Consider the following 17,517-nt stretch of genomic DNA (forward strand, 5'->3'; position numbering starts at 1 on the left):
AAGTGAGGATGAGATGGCTGGAGCTAGGGCAGCCATCTTGCCACCAGCTGGAGGATGAAGACCACAGAAGAGGGCAGAGTGGAGAGAATCACAGAGAAATGGGCCCAGGGCTCCTGGTGCACCCTGCCTGGGGCCATACAGAGCCTGCAATTGGAATAATCCTAATATGTGAGACATTAATTGATAGATTTGCCCACACGCACAAAAATTCTAAATTTCTCAGTTCAAAGGATGTCTATCTAGGTGTGAGGAATAAAATAGTGGGAAAAACATATGGCCCAGCAGGAGTGGTTTCTCTCTTCTTCTGCCAGAAGTTGGGAAGACACAAGTGGGAAAGAGTTTGGAGAATAAATGGTTGAGGAATCCCCAAATTATCTATCACCCCACAGTGGAGTTCCTCAGCTGGGAGCAGAAAGGGCAGAGTGCCCTGTGCAAACCTGTTTCTCTTGTGTTGCACTATGAGGGTCAGAGAGTTTCCTTTGGGCCCAGGGAGGCTTAACATTTGATAAACCCTGAAGGAAAAATCCAAAGTTCAGTTTTACAAAGCACAGAAAATAGAGCGCTGAGAAGTCCCTGGCGCACCTGATTTCAGAACTGCATGTGCTGGCTAAGCGTCTACTTGGGCCGATGATGATGATTCTCTGTGTCCTGCACATAGACTCAGTGTCGGAAACAGTCTCCAGGTCTAAGCTGCTTGAGTAAAGAGTGGACTGATCCAACTGTATCAAGAGCCTTTGAAAGGAAAATTCTCAACCACTTCCGCGGGAACCCCTCAGAAGTCAACTAGAAGAATGATCTAGATCTACACTGTCCAGTGCAGTGGCGACTAGTTACAGGGGACTCCTGGACACTTGGAATATCATCCCAAACTGACATGTGCTATAAATGTAGAATGCATACCAGACTTCAAAGACTTAGAAAGTGAATGTAAAATGTCATCAATAATTTTGATATCATTTGCATGTTGAAATGATAGTTTTTTGGCTATATCGGGTTAAATAAAAGTATATATGAAAATCAATTCCATCTGTTTCTTCTTTTTTATAAATGTGGCTGCTAAAAACTTTAAAATAACATTTGCAGCTTGAATTGGACAGTGCCGAGCTAGATTGCTGGCCCCTAAGAAGCCATCAGGTGGAGCAAGGAGACCCCGTCCATGGAGGCTGTGGTGTAGACCTTCCATCAGGCTTCCCTTTAAGATAGTGTTTAAAATTTAAGTCATTGGTTCAAGGCCAGCCAAGTAAAATGGGGGGTAAGGGGTGGGGACCGAGAGATGAGGAGAAAATGACAGGTCTCAGGACTAAATTCTTGATGAGACTGAAAAGAAGTTGTATTTGTACAATTCACTCATTCATTCGTATCTCATTGTCACCCATAGAGACAGAAAATAGACACAGAGCTTCCTCAACCTCACAGGGTTTTGATGTTGATTGTGTCTATTCTTTTTGTTTTCTTTTTTCTTTTTTCTTTTTTGAGTAATCTCTACACCCAACGTGAAGCTTGAACTCACAACCACAAGTTCAAGAGTCGCATGCTCTGCTAAGCTGGCCAGGTATCCCTATCCCCATGTCTATTCTTGAAAAAGCTCCTTTAAAAAAACTGCATCAAGTTGCTCACTTCTGTACTACTTACCGATTTGTCCCGGGAGATCTTCTTGAAGATAACATGGTTTGGTGCAGCCTTGCCGGTCTTCCCGATGGCCGCCATGTTATCTGTCCCTGGAAGCTTCTTCCACCGAGGGATGTAAGTCAGGTGTTAGAGGCTGGGGAAAGGTAAAATGATCCTCAATATACAGTCAAGGACATTCTTGGTATAAAACCAACTTGTGAGATGCTGTGGATCCATTAGACATTTCTTTGGATCTGCTTGAATATCGGTTTGATTAAATAAGGTCTTTGTCTAGTTTCTATTACACAGTGGTGTGCTTTTTTAAAAACGTGTTCTATTTTTCTTGATAAGCCTCAAACATTTCTTAGAAAACCTCACTCAGAAGCCCAGCTAGATTCCAATGAGAAGGTTTTACTTCCTGATTAGCCTTTGGTATCATAACACTTAGCCAGGTTGGATTTAAAATTCTATCCTCACGATGTCTTATGGTAATTAGAATAGAGAAAGTTCCTGAAGACCACTATATAACCACTTCACAAATATTATTTTCAAACTATGTCAAGTCCCCAGAAGTTCTTTTTTTTTAATTTTTTTTTTAACGTTTATTCATTTTTTGATAGACAAAGCATGAGCATGGGAGGGGCGGAGAGAGGAGGAGACACAGAATCCGAAGTAGGCTCCAGGTTCTGAGCTGTCAGCACAGAGCCCGACGCGGGGCTCGAACCCACAAACTGAGATCATGACCTGAGCCGAAGTCAGACGCCCAACTGACTTAGACACCCAGGTGCCCCAAGTCCCCAGAAGTTCTGCTCAGCAACTCATACTCAGCTGTTTTCCTATCCTGTTCTCTCATTGCTCCCCAGCTTTACCCACAGTGGAAAAGCCATCTTAGCTGTCCAGAACTCAGTGAACTGAGCCTCTTTAGCAAGCAAAGTCCCTGAAACCACACGGAGAAGGCAAACCTGGGACAGACTGACCACATGAAAATGCCCATCGTCCTGAGCCTTGCTCTTCCCTGTGCTTGCCCCAGGTTTCCGAGAAGGCTTGTGCTGGGGATGGTCATGTACCTTGTGCAGCCAGATGGGCCCGGGAGGCGAGGAGAAGGGCTCTGTCCCTCTGGGGTGAGCAGCCGGCCCTGGCTCTGTGTAACCAGATGACCCCACCGAGGTCCCTGGCTGATGTGCGTGGGGAATTTGTAGGGAACTTGGGGAGGGTGCCCACACCCGGGTCTCAGTGTCTAGAAGCCAAATCCCATTTAAGGAGCAGGGTGGAGAAGGGATTAGGGTTGAGACGGGCGAATTGGTGGTTTCAGCAGTTCTAAGCATTAGGCAAAGGCACGAGTCTCCGTCCAGAGGGGCTCACAGGTGCGGGAGCGCCAGTGGGGAAGGCGTGGTGCGGGGGAGGATAGCTCAGGAAAAGCTGCTTTTTATCCTAACCCTCTTTGGGTTCTGGAAATAGACTGATTAGCCCTTCACCCCCAGTATCACCGGGACAGGGGATTTTCGAGTGCTCAACAAACTTGATTAAACTCAGCAGGTGGCTAATGCAACCTTGGGCGTGGGGATAGAAACAAAAAGGTCAAGGAGAAATGTCAACCTCGAGATGAATCCTGGTGTTATTCAAGCCAGACCAGATGGGTGCCTCCCCTCCACCCCTTGCCCTCCTGATTATTGTCCCCAGTCTTGTCTGTTCCTCCCCCCACCTGCACCCCACCTCCCCCCCTTGTCTCTGGAATCTGTCCGCATCTTATCCCCAGAGCCTCCTCCTGAGTCCACACCACCCCCTCTGCTTCCTTGGACCATAATGTCTCCTGCCGTCTGACTACCTCCATGCCCAGCCTCTGGCTCCTTGTCTGCAGTGGAAGAGGGGCCTCCCAAACCCTGACCTGTCCCCTCCGTTTAGTATCTCCCACTGTTGTCAGGACATGGGCACCATCTTGAAATCTCTACCTGCTTTCCACATTGTCCTGTGCCACATTTCCCCCCACCCCCCCCCACCCCCACTGTTTTTTGCCTGGAACAATCCTCTTCTCGGGGCGCCTGGGTGGCTCAGTCGGTTGGGCGTCCGACTTCGGCTCAGGTCGTGATCTCACAGTCCGTGGGTTCGAGCCCCGCGTCAGGCTCTGTGCTGTCAGTTCAGAGCCTGGAACCTGCTTTGGATTCTGTGTCTGCCTCTCTCTCTGCCCCTCCCCCACTCACGCTCTGCTCTGTCTCTATCAAAAAATGAATAAACGTTAAAAAATTAAAAAAAAAAAAGAACAATCCTCTTCTTCTGTCTTCAACTTGCTGACTCGTTTCACCCTTCGTGCTGTAAGTGAGGAGTCCCATCGTCTGGGGAGCCTTCCCCAACTTCCGGGGCTGGGTTGGAGGCACAGCTGCATTTGATGCTTGTGTGGTTATCTTATGATCTTTCTTCCCTCACTTGACTCTTGGCTCCAGAAGGGCAGGCACCCATCCTGTTGTTTCCCTCACCTCTGCGTTCCCGGTGCCTAGAACGACAGCTGCTCACAAGAACACTCAGGGAATGAACACATGGGACACTGCAGACACATTTACCTACTGGACTTGACCTTGTGTCCGGGAATGAAGCCAAGTCTAAGCAAAAAGCATGTTCTAACACTTTGGGGTGTTAGCATCTATGGAAACATTCCAGGGGCTCCCCCTCTGTCTGGACAATGCCTGCAAGGCCCTCCCAGATTTGCTCCCCTGTTACCTCTTGTGAGAAGTAAGGGAGATGACTCATTTTCAGAAATACCAAATAAAAGCTACACTGTCTAGTTAACAGGTTTATAAACTATCGGAAGTATGTACAACCCCCCCCCCCCCATGGAGTCCCAAACCCTTACACACTTCACTTCTTGGTTCTTCTTCCCCTCTCCCTTTTGAGCGCTTATTTCCAGAGGCCAAAGAACATGCGTCAAAGAACAAAGGGAGGAGGGAATGAACATTTGCCCCAATCAGACTACTTCACTTCACTTCACTTCACTTCCCTGTGTGCTGAGTCTCCACATCCCTCCTTTGAGTGGGCCGATGGGCTTATTTCTCACTACCTCACCCACTTCTCCGGCCTATTGGTCTCTTCACTTTTCTTTAAAGCTGCCACAGGGCCTTTGCGCTTAACTGTTTCCTGTTCTGGAACACTCCTCTCACAGAGAGCCGCTTCCTTTGGGTCTTTACTTCAATGTCACCCCATTCACCCCACAGCCTATAACGTACCAGCTCGCCCAGAACTTGCAGCCTTCTCTGCATTATTTTTCTTGTCACTTATCACTGTCTCACGTACAGGAGAAGCTGTGTGCCTTGTTTTCCTGTCTGTCCCCAGCCCCATCGTTCCTGGAATGCATGCTCCAGGGGGGATAGAGACTTCCGACTACCTATCCCATCTCCAGCACTTAGAAGAGGGATCTCACTAGCCTTGAAGCAGCACATCGATGAGTCTCTGGATTGCAACAGTGTAATAGCTGGCAGAAACTTTTTAAATTTCTAAGGGGGAAAGCTTTTTTTTGTGTTGTTGTTGTTTTTTAAACCAGAGGAATGCCAGCAGTAGCTGGCAAAAGGAATGACAGAATTAGAAAAACATCATTTGACAAACTCTGATTCCATTAGCCAGCCATGCCTTTTGATTTTCTGTATTTTAGTATGTATGTATGTATGTATGTATGTAATCTCTACAGTCATTGTGGAGCTCAAACTCACAACCCCTCACAACCCCTCGATCAAGAGTCACCTGTTCTTCTGAGCAAGCCAGGTGCCCCATATTTTCCGTTATTTCTGTTGCCTTGACATCTGGGGCTCTGCCGCCCCTGGAGACTGCTAGCCCTTTCCTAGAGACAGCCTTTCACATGCAAAGTAACCAATTCAGAGCCCACACACCTTGGAGGCCTCCTTTCCTCCCTGGTCAGGCTCTCACACTGAGCTACTACTGCCCTGCCCTAATTATCCCCAGACCAGGATTCAGACACTGGAGAGAGCCCATCACTAAAGAGCCGGAAGAAGTTATTCAAACTCTCCCAATCTTCAACCCACATATCTTGCCTCATCAGCTCTTTCCTGGGGAAACCACAGAGACTCTTGCCCATGTTTTCCCCTCCATCCCTCTGCCCCCTGACGGAATCTGGTGCTTCCCCATGTGGCCCCACGTGGCATGGACTGTCCCCTCCTTTTGGGAACTGTAACAGATTATCTTTTCAGTGGCCGTTGTCTCCTGATCTGTTGGCCTTACTGTGGCTGAATGATAATGAAAGTTACTATCAAATACTGATGAAATGATTGACTCAGACAATTATTCATTGGAGTCAAAGGCCTCGGGTGAAGAGGTGATGGGGAAATGGCTGCTCCTATAGCACCAAAGTGATGGCATTTGGATCCTGGGCTTATCACAAGGTGCAAGCCTCACAGTACTGGGGGGACCAGGCATGGTTCATGGTCAATCTCAGAATTGGCAATGATGCCAACCAGATGTCACATGTCACCTTGGGTTAACTGGAATCCATTAAGCCTTCAGACATCACTTCTAGTTTATAGAAATGCAGGGAAGAGAGGAATGAGCTCGATGGCACGAGAGAGTGACTAGATGAATGGAAAAGTGGCTGATGTCTTTTCATGAGTCAATGTCACAGAAAAGGGAGGTACTAGATCAAAAAACGTAAGGGACCCAACCTCCAGATCCAACGTGTGGTCCCAGACTGCATATCTCCAATCGGAAAAACCGGATCTACAGGACATTTTGGGTCTACTGGGAAAATCTGGATATGGTCTAGGTGGCAGGTAAGACGGAAATATCTGGAATAAGAAGGGAGAGCTAGTGACTGCACAAAGAAGATCATAGGATGGCATGCGTAATATGATCACACCTTGCAAACACACACCTATGCACCTATGCAAACTTGTACCTATATGTGTATACACACATATGCATGTTTAATATGCAGACTCTGAAAGGATACGTATAAGGAACTAACAGTGGTCTCTGTGTGGTGGGTATGTTAGGTTTCACCTGTTTTAAAAATTTTTTCTCCAAGAGTCATTTACTTCTCCCATAGCGGAATGGTTAAAATATAACACTGTCATAAATTTAAAAGAATCTCTGATTTTTTTTTCCCCTTAAAAACACGCACATAGGGGCGCCTGGGTGGCTTGGTCGGTTAAGCGTCCGACTTTGGCTCAGGTCATGATCTCGCAGTCTGTGAGTTCGAGACCCGCGTCAGGCTCTGTGCTGACAGCTCAGAGCCTGGAGCCTGTTTCAGATTCTGTGTCTCCCTCTCTCTCTCTGCCCCTCCCCTGTTCATGCTCTGTCTCAAAAATAAACAAACATTAAAAAAAAAAAAAAAAACCCACGCACATAAGAGAAAGGCAAATGACCAGGGTGCTTCTTTTAGCGTCTGCATCAGAAGGGCTGCCCTGAGCAGTGGCCGCAGCACCTGGGACCCGCCTGCAGCTGTGGGTGCTCTTGGGACGCCCATTCTCTTAGCACCAGGCTGCTGGGAGGGTGCAGATCGGCAGACTTCAGTTGCTGACCTGCCAACGCCTGGCAGGTGGGAAAAACTGGGGGTGGGCCGGATACCAGACCTCATTTTTTGGGAAATGGAGTCTCTGGTAGTCGTTCCCAGCCTCTGGTCTGTGATGAATTTTTCTCTGCTTGGCAGAAAAATGAGAAAAAGAAGGGCGCTGTTGTAAGTTTTGTCATAGAGCCAAATGCATTCAATGTAAATTATCCTAAGGTTATGAAGTTCTCAGCTTTTGGATATTAAAATGTCCTTTTTCTCTCTCTCTTTATTGAGGCACTCTTTACACACAAGTAAATCTGCCCATTAAAAAAAATTTTTTTCAATGTTTATTCATTTTTGAGAGACAGAGAGAGACAGCACGAGCTGAGGAAGGGCAGAGAGAGAGAGAGACACAGAATCTGAAGCAGGCTCCAGGCTCTGAGCTGTCAGCACAGAGCCCAATGCAGGGCTCGAACCCACAAACCACAAGATCATGACCTGAACCAAAGTTGGACGCTTAACCGACTGAGCCACCCAGTTGCCCCAAATCTGCCCATTTTAAAGTGTGCCGTTCGAGGAGCTTAACTACCACTATGGTCAAGACACAACATTGCCATCACCCCCAAAAGTTCCCTGGCCCCTATTTCAATCAACTTCTCCACCAACCTCCCCAGTCCCCGGCAACCACTGATCTGCCGTGAGTTTTGCGTTTTGTGAAATCTATTAAGTTTAGAATGTAGGGAAAAGCTGGAATAATACAAGCGACACCCACACAGTCAACGGTGGGCTTTGACAACGAACCCTTCCCTGTGTGTGCTTCACCTGTCTATTGCTTGTTCCTTTGGAACCCTTTGAAAGTAAACTGCAGACATCATGACACTTTACTCATAAATGTTTCAGAATGCAGCTGCTAAGCGTAAGAACAAAATGTCCTCTCTCTTATAAAATAAAGATTAGAGTAGATGGTTAGTTCAGAAAAAAAACATCCTTACTTGGCCCAAAGAAAAAGTTGTCAACCTTTCTCTAGTTATTTTGGAAACTGACTGCTCTTTGAACGCTCGCCGTCTGGGAACCACTGGCGACAGCAATGCCAGCTTCTGTGGAGTCGGCGTCCGGTGCCACGAAGCTACAAGCCCTGGGCTTCCCCTCCCAGTACCAGACGCAGCACCAGGCTGGGGATGTTCAGCTTAAGAAGCTTATGGGCTTTGGGGCTAGGTTATCGTGTTAGGGTTTTACGAGGGCACATGTGCAAGGAACACTGGCATACTCCGCTAAACGTCAACTACAACATGAAAACCTTGTGTCCTCATTGCCTTGGTTTCACCGAGGCAGAGAGGACCCGAGAAGACTGGGGTCTACTGGATTTACGAAGACTGCCAGGGAATCAAGAGCTTTTAAAAGCCACCTTAATTCCAACATGCACCTCTTGGTCAACTGACCTAAAGAACAGACAGCTGTTCTAGGTCAGGCTGGCTTAGAGCATCTGAAACCATAAATGGAATCCTGTGGGTTTGGGCAGACACCTCGGAGAAGAACGTAGTCCAGGGGCACCTGGGTGGTTCAGTCGGTTGAACGTCTGACTCTTGGTTTTGGCTCAGGTCATGATCTCGTGGTTCGTCAGTTCAAGCCTTGCATCAGCCTCTGTGCTGACAGTGCGGAGCCTGCTTGGGATTCTCTCACCCCCTCTCTCTCCGCCCCTCCCCTGCTTGCTCTCTCTCAAAATAAATTAAAAAAAAAAAAAAAGGATGTAGGCCACACTCCACCCCTAGCTTGGTTCTACTCTATATCCACAATAAGAAGTGGCTGAATGCTTCCAGGGATGGGGAAATCATTACCATCTTTCTTTCAAACTGTGTGTGACCCATGGGGAAATTGTTAGGAAGGACTCAGCTTCCCTTCCACCTCTCTTCATTGCTGCAAGTTAATCCAGTATCTTCTACGTGTGACTCTTTCATGATCAGGACACAGATGGTCATTCCTCATGGGCATTGAAACCCTCTCACCATGCCGGGGGCCCACCCTTACGCAGATTTCAAATGCCCGTGCTGAGGCGTCATGTAGGGAATGGTACCTGGCGCTCCAGGTTTCCATGTAAAGGAGACATGTGGTACAAACAGCCCCAGACTGGAGTCCTGGGCTCTGTGGCCTACGGATGGGTCCACTGCGACCTTGGGGAGGTAGCTGGGCCTCGGCCTGCCACCTACAGACTCCTGACTTGCAGAGTTGAGGAGATGCATCGAATGTGCAGGTGAGTCCTATAGAAGGAGACTCCCGTGCAGAGTGGAGGCAGGGGGATCCTGGCCAACACTTCCCTTTGTCCTCTCCCACGAGAGGCCAATGACATGTGCCTCGGGGGCTTCTTCACCCTGACCACGCCACATGGGTCCCAATACCAGAGGGTCCTTCAGGGGTCATGAAGCTGCCTCAACACAAGATTTTGGAGCCGACCACAAACTGAGCAGCTTCCTTGTGACGCGGATTGCACGGAGGAAGATGCCTTTCCGAGGGGAGTACTGTTATGGATTGAGTTTGTGTCCACCCCCCCACCCTGTGTGATGGGGCGCTGGGAGGTGATCAGGGTTGGATGAGGCCATGAGGGTGGGGCCCTGATCTGATAGGATTAGCATTCTTGTAAGAGACACCCACTCTCCACTCTGCAAGTGCAGCAGGAAGTCAGGCGAGCACGCGGTGCACGTCAGTGACCTGCAAGCTAAGGCTGCAGGACGGAACCCACCTTGTCGGTGCCTTGACCTCAGACTTCCCGCCTCCAGAAGTGGGAGAAAGGAGTACCTGTTGCCTGAGCTGTCTGAGCTGGTCTGTGGTGTTTCCTTAAAGCAACCTGAGCTAAGACAAGGGCGCACGCTTTTATTCAGGTAGATAAACTGCTCTAGATCAAAAGAGTTTGGAAAAAAGGACACAAACCTGGTTTCAAAAATGCCCCCTTTTTTGGTTGGAATTAGATAGGGGTGGTGGTTGTCCAGTGTGAATCTGTTTTAAAATGGCTCATTTTATGTGAATTTCAATACATCTAAAAACAGTACACATTTTGCACTGTGACCCCAAACCTACACCTACGTGCACACAACAGCTTCTACACAACACTTCCACTTCCTCTGTGGTCTATTCCTAGATTTTAACTACTCTCCATCCCTCCTCCTCTCTTGTCCCTTTGGCCCCCCTTTGGGGGCTGTCTGGTTTGCTTTTTGCTGACTCAATCCTACTAAATAAAAACGTGACCAAGTGCCCACTGTGCCAAGCACTGCCTGGGGGTCCAGGATACGGCTGCTCCTGAGACTTTACTCACAGGCTCTTGGAACCATCTGGGCATGTCCTCTAGGGATCAACACACTTCTGATTCCCGACCAGAAACCAGACTGTGTCCAGCCTGCGTGCTGCCTGGCCTGACTTACAAGCATAACTGTGGTTTCCTAGGTCTGTTTCTCTGGGAGAAGGAAGCCCAGAGCCCAAATTCACCTGCTCTCCTCTCCACATCTAGGGCCAGAGCAAATCCACAGAAGCCTGGGACACAGCGACATGCAGGGCTGCTTGCTTGTTCCCACGTGGGACACACGTACTGCCTCTATGAGCAAAGTCAACCAAATCCAGCATGCGGCATAGAAAGAAGTCTGCAACAGATACTGTTCTAGAATAAAAAAGACCGAAGAGGAGAACAGAATGTGGCCTTACTGTGGACAATTAATTCCCTTTCCTGTCCCCATGCGGCACCCCACACTCAGGCAGATGCCTGTGCCATCTGCTCTGGCCAATGGGATGTGACAAAGGCGACCCAGGCAGAGTGACAAGTGCTTGCACACTGACGCATGCATGCTTGGTGCGTCATCCGTGTTTTCCTAGCTGCCCGCTAGACGTGAGGCCACCCTCTACTATTCATCCTCAACTGGGCCAGCCCAGCCCTCTCACAGAATCGGAAGAAATAATGGTCGCTTCAGGCCATTACTTTTTAAAGTAGTTTGTTATGCAGTGAAAGCTAACTGGATCCTGATCCAAACAAGCCAATCATAAGAAACCCATTGTTGAAACAATCAGGAAAATTCAAATATAGATTGGATAGTCAGGGACATGGAGTTCCCGTTAATTCTACGAGGTGTAACTTATGGCACAGTGTCCTGGTTAGCTTGGGATGATGCATGCTGATTTATGGGGAAAATGACATGCTTTAAGTTTGCTGTCAAATATTCCGGCAAAGCTGTGGGGGGGGGGGGGGGGGGGACAGGCAAGGGGAGGGGCACCGGGACTTCTTCTAGCCTCATCAGGTTCTGGATCCACCCGGATGTGGGTGTCTTCACTGTGCCCTGTGCCAGTCAGGGCTAGATGAGGGCCGCATAGCCCTGGGCAGAATAGAGAGAGACGGGGAGTGTTCGAGGAGCACAGCCCAGCTAGAGCACAAACAGTATGGAAAAAGTATCTGGAAGGAAGACAGGGAGGGGTTGGGAGGCACAGACAGAAACCAGTAGGGCTGTGCTATGAAAGCCAGAGCTTCCTGAGGTACGAAAATCAAATTTTGCCGAGATAAAGCAGGTTAAGAATAATTTTTTTGATCAGAGACCAATCTTACCGGATCGCACCAATTTCCCTCCATTTTCTAACAAATGGGTACATTTCACTTAACTCAAGATTTCCAAAGTTTATTATTGGCTTGCAAATTTGGGATTTCTAGCGAGTGGGAATTACAGTAGGGCACAAGAGGAAAGACGTAGTGGAGTAAAGGCATCAACTCGGCCAGCCTGGGGCCGAGCCCGCGGGCCTGGAGGAGCAGGCAGGTTGCAGGCAATGGCGCCCACTAGGGGTCAGGACCCTAGAACAGCTTCTTGCCAAGCTGTGAAACGCCCCGACTTGGGACACGGGATGCGGTTGGGAGATCACAGAATCTGAGAGCCACAGGCTCCTGATGACCACCCAAGATCTCGCAGAAATCCAGAAACGTTTGTGGTTTCGTGTGTGGGGCGTTTCATCATGGCTGCTCTCTCTCCCGGTGCCCACAAGGGTGAGGAGTTTCAAGTGCACCTTTCAAAACGTCCAGTTCTCTAAGAGCACGGGTCGTGCTACGTACGCATGTGAAGACCCTGGTACACTCAGCAATGTGGAACTTCCCAAGCTGCTCACCCCTGGGGGCAGGCAGGCCCCTCCCAGCTGAGAGCAGCTTCGCCCACTCACGCCGGCATCCATACAAAATCTGTGAGCCACGACGTGAAAGGTGAAAGACGCAGAGGGGCTTTGCAAGATTTCTAGGACAAAGACTAGCGTGTACATAGTATGTGCTTTACGAGTAAGGCACCGAGCTTGATTTATCACACTATTTGGGGAAACGACCTACGGAACAGAAGTTCATCTAAAAAATATGTCAAAACAATCAACTTCTGAGATATGTTAATGTCCAGGTCAAAGCCGACACCGCTTCCACAGGAGCGTACCAGCTCCGACCACCCAGACTCACCTGGGAAACGGGAAAACTGCGCCCACCCCACACCCCTGCCAGCAGAAGCCGCAGCAGTGGGGCAGGGCCCCAGATCTGACAGATGGGAGCATCAGGACTGTGAACTGGGTGCAAATCCTATTCCACTGCAGTGGGCGCCTGCACACTGAACAGCTCAGCCCTGGCAGTCAAGGGACCCGAAGAGAGCTTCACAGTGTGGACGGACCTCAAACTGAAGCATCTCTGTTCAAAGTAGAGAGCAGCCAAGCTTCCCTGCAAGTTCAAAGAAAACAGGATAACCGGAGGCTACTGCAATGCTTACTTGAGGCCTCTTCTGAGAACGACTCACCTCCTTGAAAGTGAGTACAGGGGCACCTGGGTGGCGCAGTTGGTTAAGCGTCCAACTTCAGCCAGGTCACGATCTCGCAGTCTGTGAGTTCGAGCCCCGCGTCGGGCTCTGGGCTGATGGCTCAGAGCCTGGAGCCTGTTTCCGATTCTGTGTCTCCCTCTCTCTCTGCCCCTCCCCCGTTCATGCTCTGTCTCTCTTTGTCCCACAAATAAATAAACGTTGAAAAAAAAATTTTTTTTTTTAAAAAAGTGAGTACAAAGAGCTACAAAGGGCTCTCTCAGCTCTTTGGAGACTGCCGGCTGCCTCTGAGACTTCAGATCGTGATGGAATCCCAAGCCCAGCTGCTGGGCTAAATGGACTTTGGCAGGCCCCTCAGTAAATGCAGCGGTAAGCGGACCGGACAGCGGTCTCTCAGGGAGGGTTCCGGAACGTCAGGACTCGTCCTAGCACTAGGCTGCTTGCTAGAGACCAGAGTGCCCACGAACAAATCACTCCTCTGTGAGGTAACTCATGCCCCTTCAGCAAAGAAGAGGCCAGAGACCAACAGGAGACAGGTATAGCTCATCGCCAATCCTACAGGCAAGGTCTCCGGTGAGGAACTTGGAGGCTCACATCTGCCACAGCACTGAGCTGACGGCAGGAGTTTCGTCGGCGCGCTGGGCTCTCGGAAGGACAGATGCCCAGATGGAGGAGACCTTTTGTCGGGTTAAGACTCACATGTGACGTGAAACCGGAATGCTGGTTTTCAGGCAGTGGCAATTTGGGCTTAAATGCTGAATGACAAGGAGAGATTCCAGAAGAATACTAGCTGTTATTTACAAATGAACAAACACCAGGAAAAGAGATAAAAGAAACAGCTTTTCCTCTTAAGGACAGAAGAGAATAAAATAACCACCAAGAGACACAGAGTTTGAAAAGTATAGAACAGATTTCTTTTTTTATTTACAATCAAGTTCTGTTGGGCAACATAATTAAATAAATAACAGCTGCGCCCTGGCCTATGAATTCCACCTCCCCTTGAGCTCTTGGAGCAAGCTGAAATGGGGGAAGGAGGGCCAGGGAAAGAGGGAGGACGGCGGCGGCCCCCCTCCTCACCCAGCTCCAGCTCTCGTCACCCACAGCTGTCCAGAGAACAAGTGCAGAAGGAAAAATATAAAGTGCAAATTAAAAGGTGATAAAAGTATTGGTGTTTCAGTCACTCAAAAACTAAAATGATATACACAGGTAAAATGGTAAGGATAAATGTGTAAAACAAACAAACAAACAAACAAAAAAGAAAGCCACAGGCCAGTTGCCCCCGGCCTTGCTCATAACTCCTGAAACCTAAAGATGACATTCCCATGCTTCTTGGAATGGGCTTCTCGCACTAAAGCACCGAGGGACTATTGCACGTAGGCTTGGCAAAAGGGCAGTGACCTGGAACTACCAACTCCAGGCGAATACATTCGAGGCCTCCAATCCCTCGTCACCCGCGGGTAGAAGCGAGGCACCCCTGGAAGGTGGCGTGCACCCACTTTCTGGGAGTCTACAGACGGACACAGGAATATACTCTGCCCCTGCAGCACACTTTCCTGGAAGAAGGTTTGCACCCTTCCTCTCCCGCCTCCAAAAAGTATTTTTTAACCAAGTTGGGATTTCTCTCTTGACTGAGAAATTAGTATATAGCACTGTTGGGGAGAAAGGACGCTCGAAGCTTTGACGAACAGAGGCTTTCTAAGAACAGTTTGGGAGAGCTAAGGAAATTCCAACAGTAATCAGATGAGATCAGAGTGAGAGCCTCGTAATAATGACACAGACCAACGGGGAGGGACCACAGTCCTGTCTCCTCAGAAATCAGGGCAGCCCCCGCAGCCGAGGACAGGGGTAATCCTGTTTGGGTTTCTGTTAATCCAATGATTAAAGCGAGTTCACCAGGAAAATGACCCCAGGGTGACAGGACATGCATTCGGCCAGAACCAACCGTAGAAGGTCGGGAGAAAGCCTGGAGGGAGAACCGACCCCAGGCGTGTGGGGTGTTCCCGGCACTGCCGGCCTGCGAGGAAACCGGTAGGTGTCCCCGCTCTCCCCACTGAGGTATGGAAGATCAGAGCCAGTAGTGTTTCCCACCGAATCAGGGCAAGAACCCGCACCTCTGCTAAGTGACTACAGGGTCAGGTTCTCGCACTGTTATTCCTTCAGGCCGTAGAGACCTCAGCCCAAATCCTCGGAAATCCCGTGCAAAGGAAGCCACTGCGCCACGTGGCTCGGGCTCTCCATTGGCGGTCAAAGCTACACCCAACACACCCCCCGCCAGGACAGAGCTGCGGGAGCCTGCGTGCGTCTCCGGCTTCGGCTCTGCTCTCTCTCGAGGAGGTGCCGTCAATATTCTGACCACAGCACAGCTTTGCTTCCTTTGTCCACACTGACCACGTGGGAGCCGGAGGGGGACCACGCCACTGCATTGATGGACGAGCTTCAAAGGGAGAGGTCGGAACATGTGTGAGATCTCGGTGAACTGAACACTAGGTCCCCTTCACGTTCAGGGAGCAAGGCCTGTTCCAGGGCCTGGTTTACTTGGCAGTATTGCTCCCACTCACAGGCAGGCCCTTACTAACGTGCCAAAAAACCCGAAGGAACCCTGCGTTGTATTTTCGGAAGCGGTTTAGGAATGAAAGGAGCCAGGCCTTATCAAGGCTACTACCCCAAGGGGGCAGCTCGTACCCTCAGACGAGAGCCTCAGGGGGCTGAGGGGCAGGCAGTGGCCACTGCTCTTGGGGGCGGAGAGAGGTGGTGACGGAGGAAAGCCCGGTGTCTCACTAGCAGCGAGCTTGGGTGGAGAACAAAGCTAAGACATAAAGGAGGCCGGGGGAAGACTGAAAAATAGCACGCGAAAATCAGTGTTTACAAGCAGTCAGTTTCCTGTGCAAAGGGGCTGAGAAGGGAGGAGAGGCAGAGAGGAGGGGCCAGTTAATGAGGAAGGCAGACTGTCGCCCCAACCTCTCTCCGGCAGCCACTACTCGAATGGCTCTAACTGAAACAGCCCGTGACACCAATAAGCAGAACGCCGCCCTCCGCTGTACTGCACAAATGGCCCCAGCTTCTCTCCACCGACCCAGCTCACGGCAGAGCAAGCGAGCGCACGCTGCCCTCACAGGGCTGACTCAGGTCCGTGCCCGAAGAGGAAAGGACCCCTGGGATGAAGTCACAGGACCTGCTTACGACCGCAGAGGGTTAAGAGGGTTCACCTTACCCATGCTGCTTTGAAAGGACCTTCTCCACTTTCCCCGAGAGCACGCTCCAGACGTAGAGGGAGCCCTCAGCCGAGCCCGCTGCCACGTAACCACCGTCAGGGCTGGAGAACACGGAAGACCAGATAAGGTGTCAACCGCCCACCCCCGATTCAGCGTCCTGCGGGAGAAGCGCCACACAGGCAGAGCCAGAGCTAGGCAAAGGGGCTGCCCTTCTCCAGAGAGCCTGCCCGGCGCTGTCCCGGGGAGTCGCCCACCCTCCCCGGAAGCCTTCAAACAGTTCTTAGGACACCAGAAAGGAAGGAGATGGTGATAATGACCCCTAGTGATGAGCTTACATACAGGTCACTCTTGGACACTCCCTCAGGGTGAGAGGGTGTGCAAAGGCCCCCTGGGGATGCACTGGGTGGGGGGGTGGGACGAGGGTCGAGGCGGGAGGAGCGCCACCACTCACCTGAACACAACTCTGGTCCAATCAGAGCCGCACTTGAACCCAGGGGCGCTGCAACCAACAAAGCACTGTTACCCCAAGAGCTCACCGCACTCGGGACTTATGAGCAGGGCCAGGGCCTCTGGTGTTCACGTGACCCCCCCCCCAGGAAACTGGCAAGATTCAAATGCAACCGAAACCAACGGGTCCAGTTACCTAAACGTCTGTCTGACGGCGTTTACTCGAAGATCGATGATTTTTAGAAGATCATCGCGAGAGCAGCTGAGGAGTTCGGTTCTCTCCGGGTTTAAGTCCAGGGCAGTGACCTTGCCCAGCAGCTCCATCTCCCGGACGATGCTCTCCGATCTACAAAAGGGAAGGGAAGTCTGAGAAAACGGGACACAGAAGTGTCAGAACTTGCCCATTTTCACCAGGATGCTGTGCTCCACGGAGAAGTGGGGAGAAGAGAATTCGACTGGACCACGGTAAGAGTACAGCGAATGTGTTCCAACCTTATAGAAGTCGCCTCAGTGGCTGCCTTTGTTATTTTTTCTGTTAGTAAATTCTACAGTAATATTTCAAGTACCAGAACTCTGAATCTGGGAAGAACTCGTTTCCTTGCTCATTTGGGGGATGATGTGAGTGCCAATCAGAGCTCCGGACCGGCACAAACCGAACAGGGCTATCGTGTATTTAAGGCTCTTTCAGGGATAACACTTTGCCGAACCCAAGGGCTCAGAAACTTGCTCTGGTGGGTCCGGGATGCTGTACTGTGAGTGGATGCATGTGTGGCCTCTCCCGGGCTCCCTGCCTTACAAAGTTCGCCTCCGGGACCCCCAAGTCCGGCTGCGTGATTCCAGGTGTGGAGCTGGACTCCAGGGCGGAGTCCCCGGCCAGGGCTGTGAACGGCAATCCTACAAGGCCCCGTCGGGTGATACAGCCAAAGGAGGTGTGGACCCTTCTGCAGTCACTTTGGCGTAGGCT

The 17,517-nt window shown here is 50.3% G+C and overlaps 1 protein-coding gene across 7 annotated transcripts in view; it reads right to left on the reverse strand.

Annotated features, from left to right (window-relative positions):
• ATG16L1 (autophagy related 16 like 1) overlaps positions 1-17,517 on the reverse strand; it is a 77,530-nt gene that overhangs the window by 27,373 nt on the left and 32,640 nt on the right. For 4 of the 7 annotated variants that reach the window (XM_047870381.1, XM_047870379.1, XM_047870380.1 and 1 more), the window contains exons 1-2: positions 16,106-16,193; positions 1,633-1,762 (exon numbers count right to left, since the gene is read on the reverse strand). In XM_047870381.1, the coding sequence (XP_047726337.1) occupies positions 1,633-1,707 (75 nt within the window). In that variant the 5' untranslated portion in view covers positions 1,708-1,762; positions 16,106-16,193. Of the gene's footprint in view, positions 1-1,632; positions 1,763-13,785; positions 15,329-16,105; positions 16,208-16,557; positions 16,606-16,749; positions 16,900-17,517 lie in introns of those variants that run through there. The other 3 variants (XM_047870376.1, XM_047870375.1, XM_047870377.1) reach the window with 2 other exon arrangements.

Source organism: Prionailurus viverrinus, chromosome C1, assembly GCF_022837055.1.
Source record: "Prionailurus viverrinus isolate Anna chromosome C1, UM_Priviv_1.0, whole genome shotgun sequence".
NCBI lineage: Eukaryota > Metazoa > Chordata > Mammalia > Carnivora > Felidae > Prionailurus > Prionailurus viverrinus.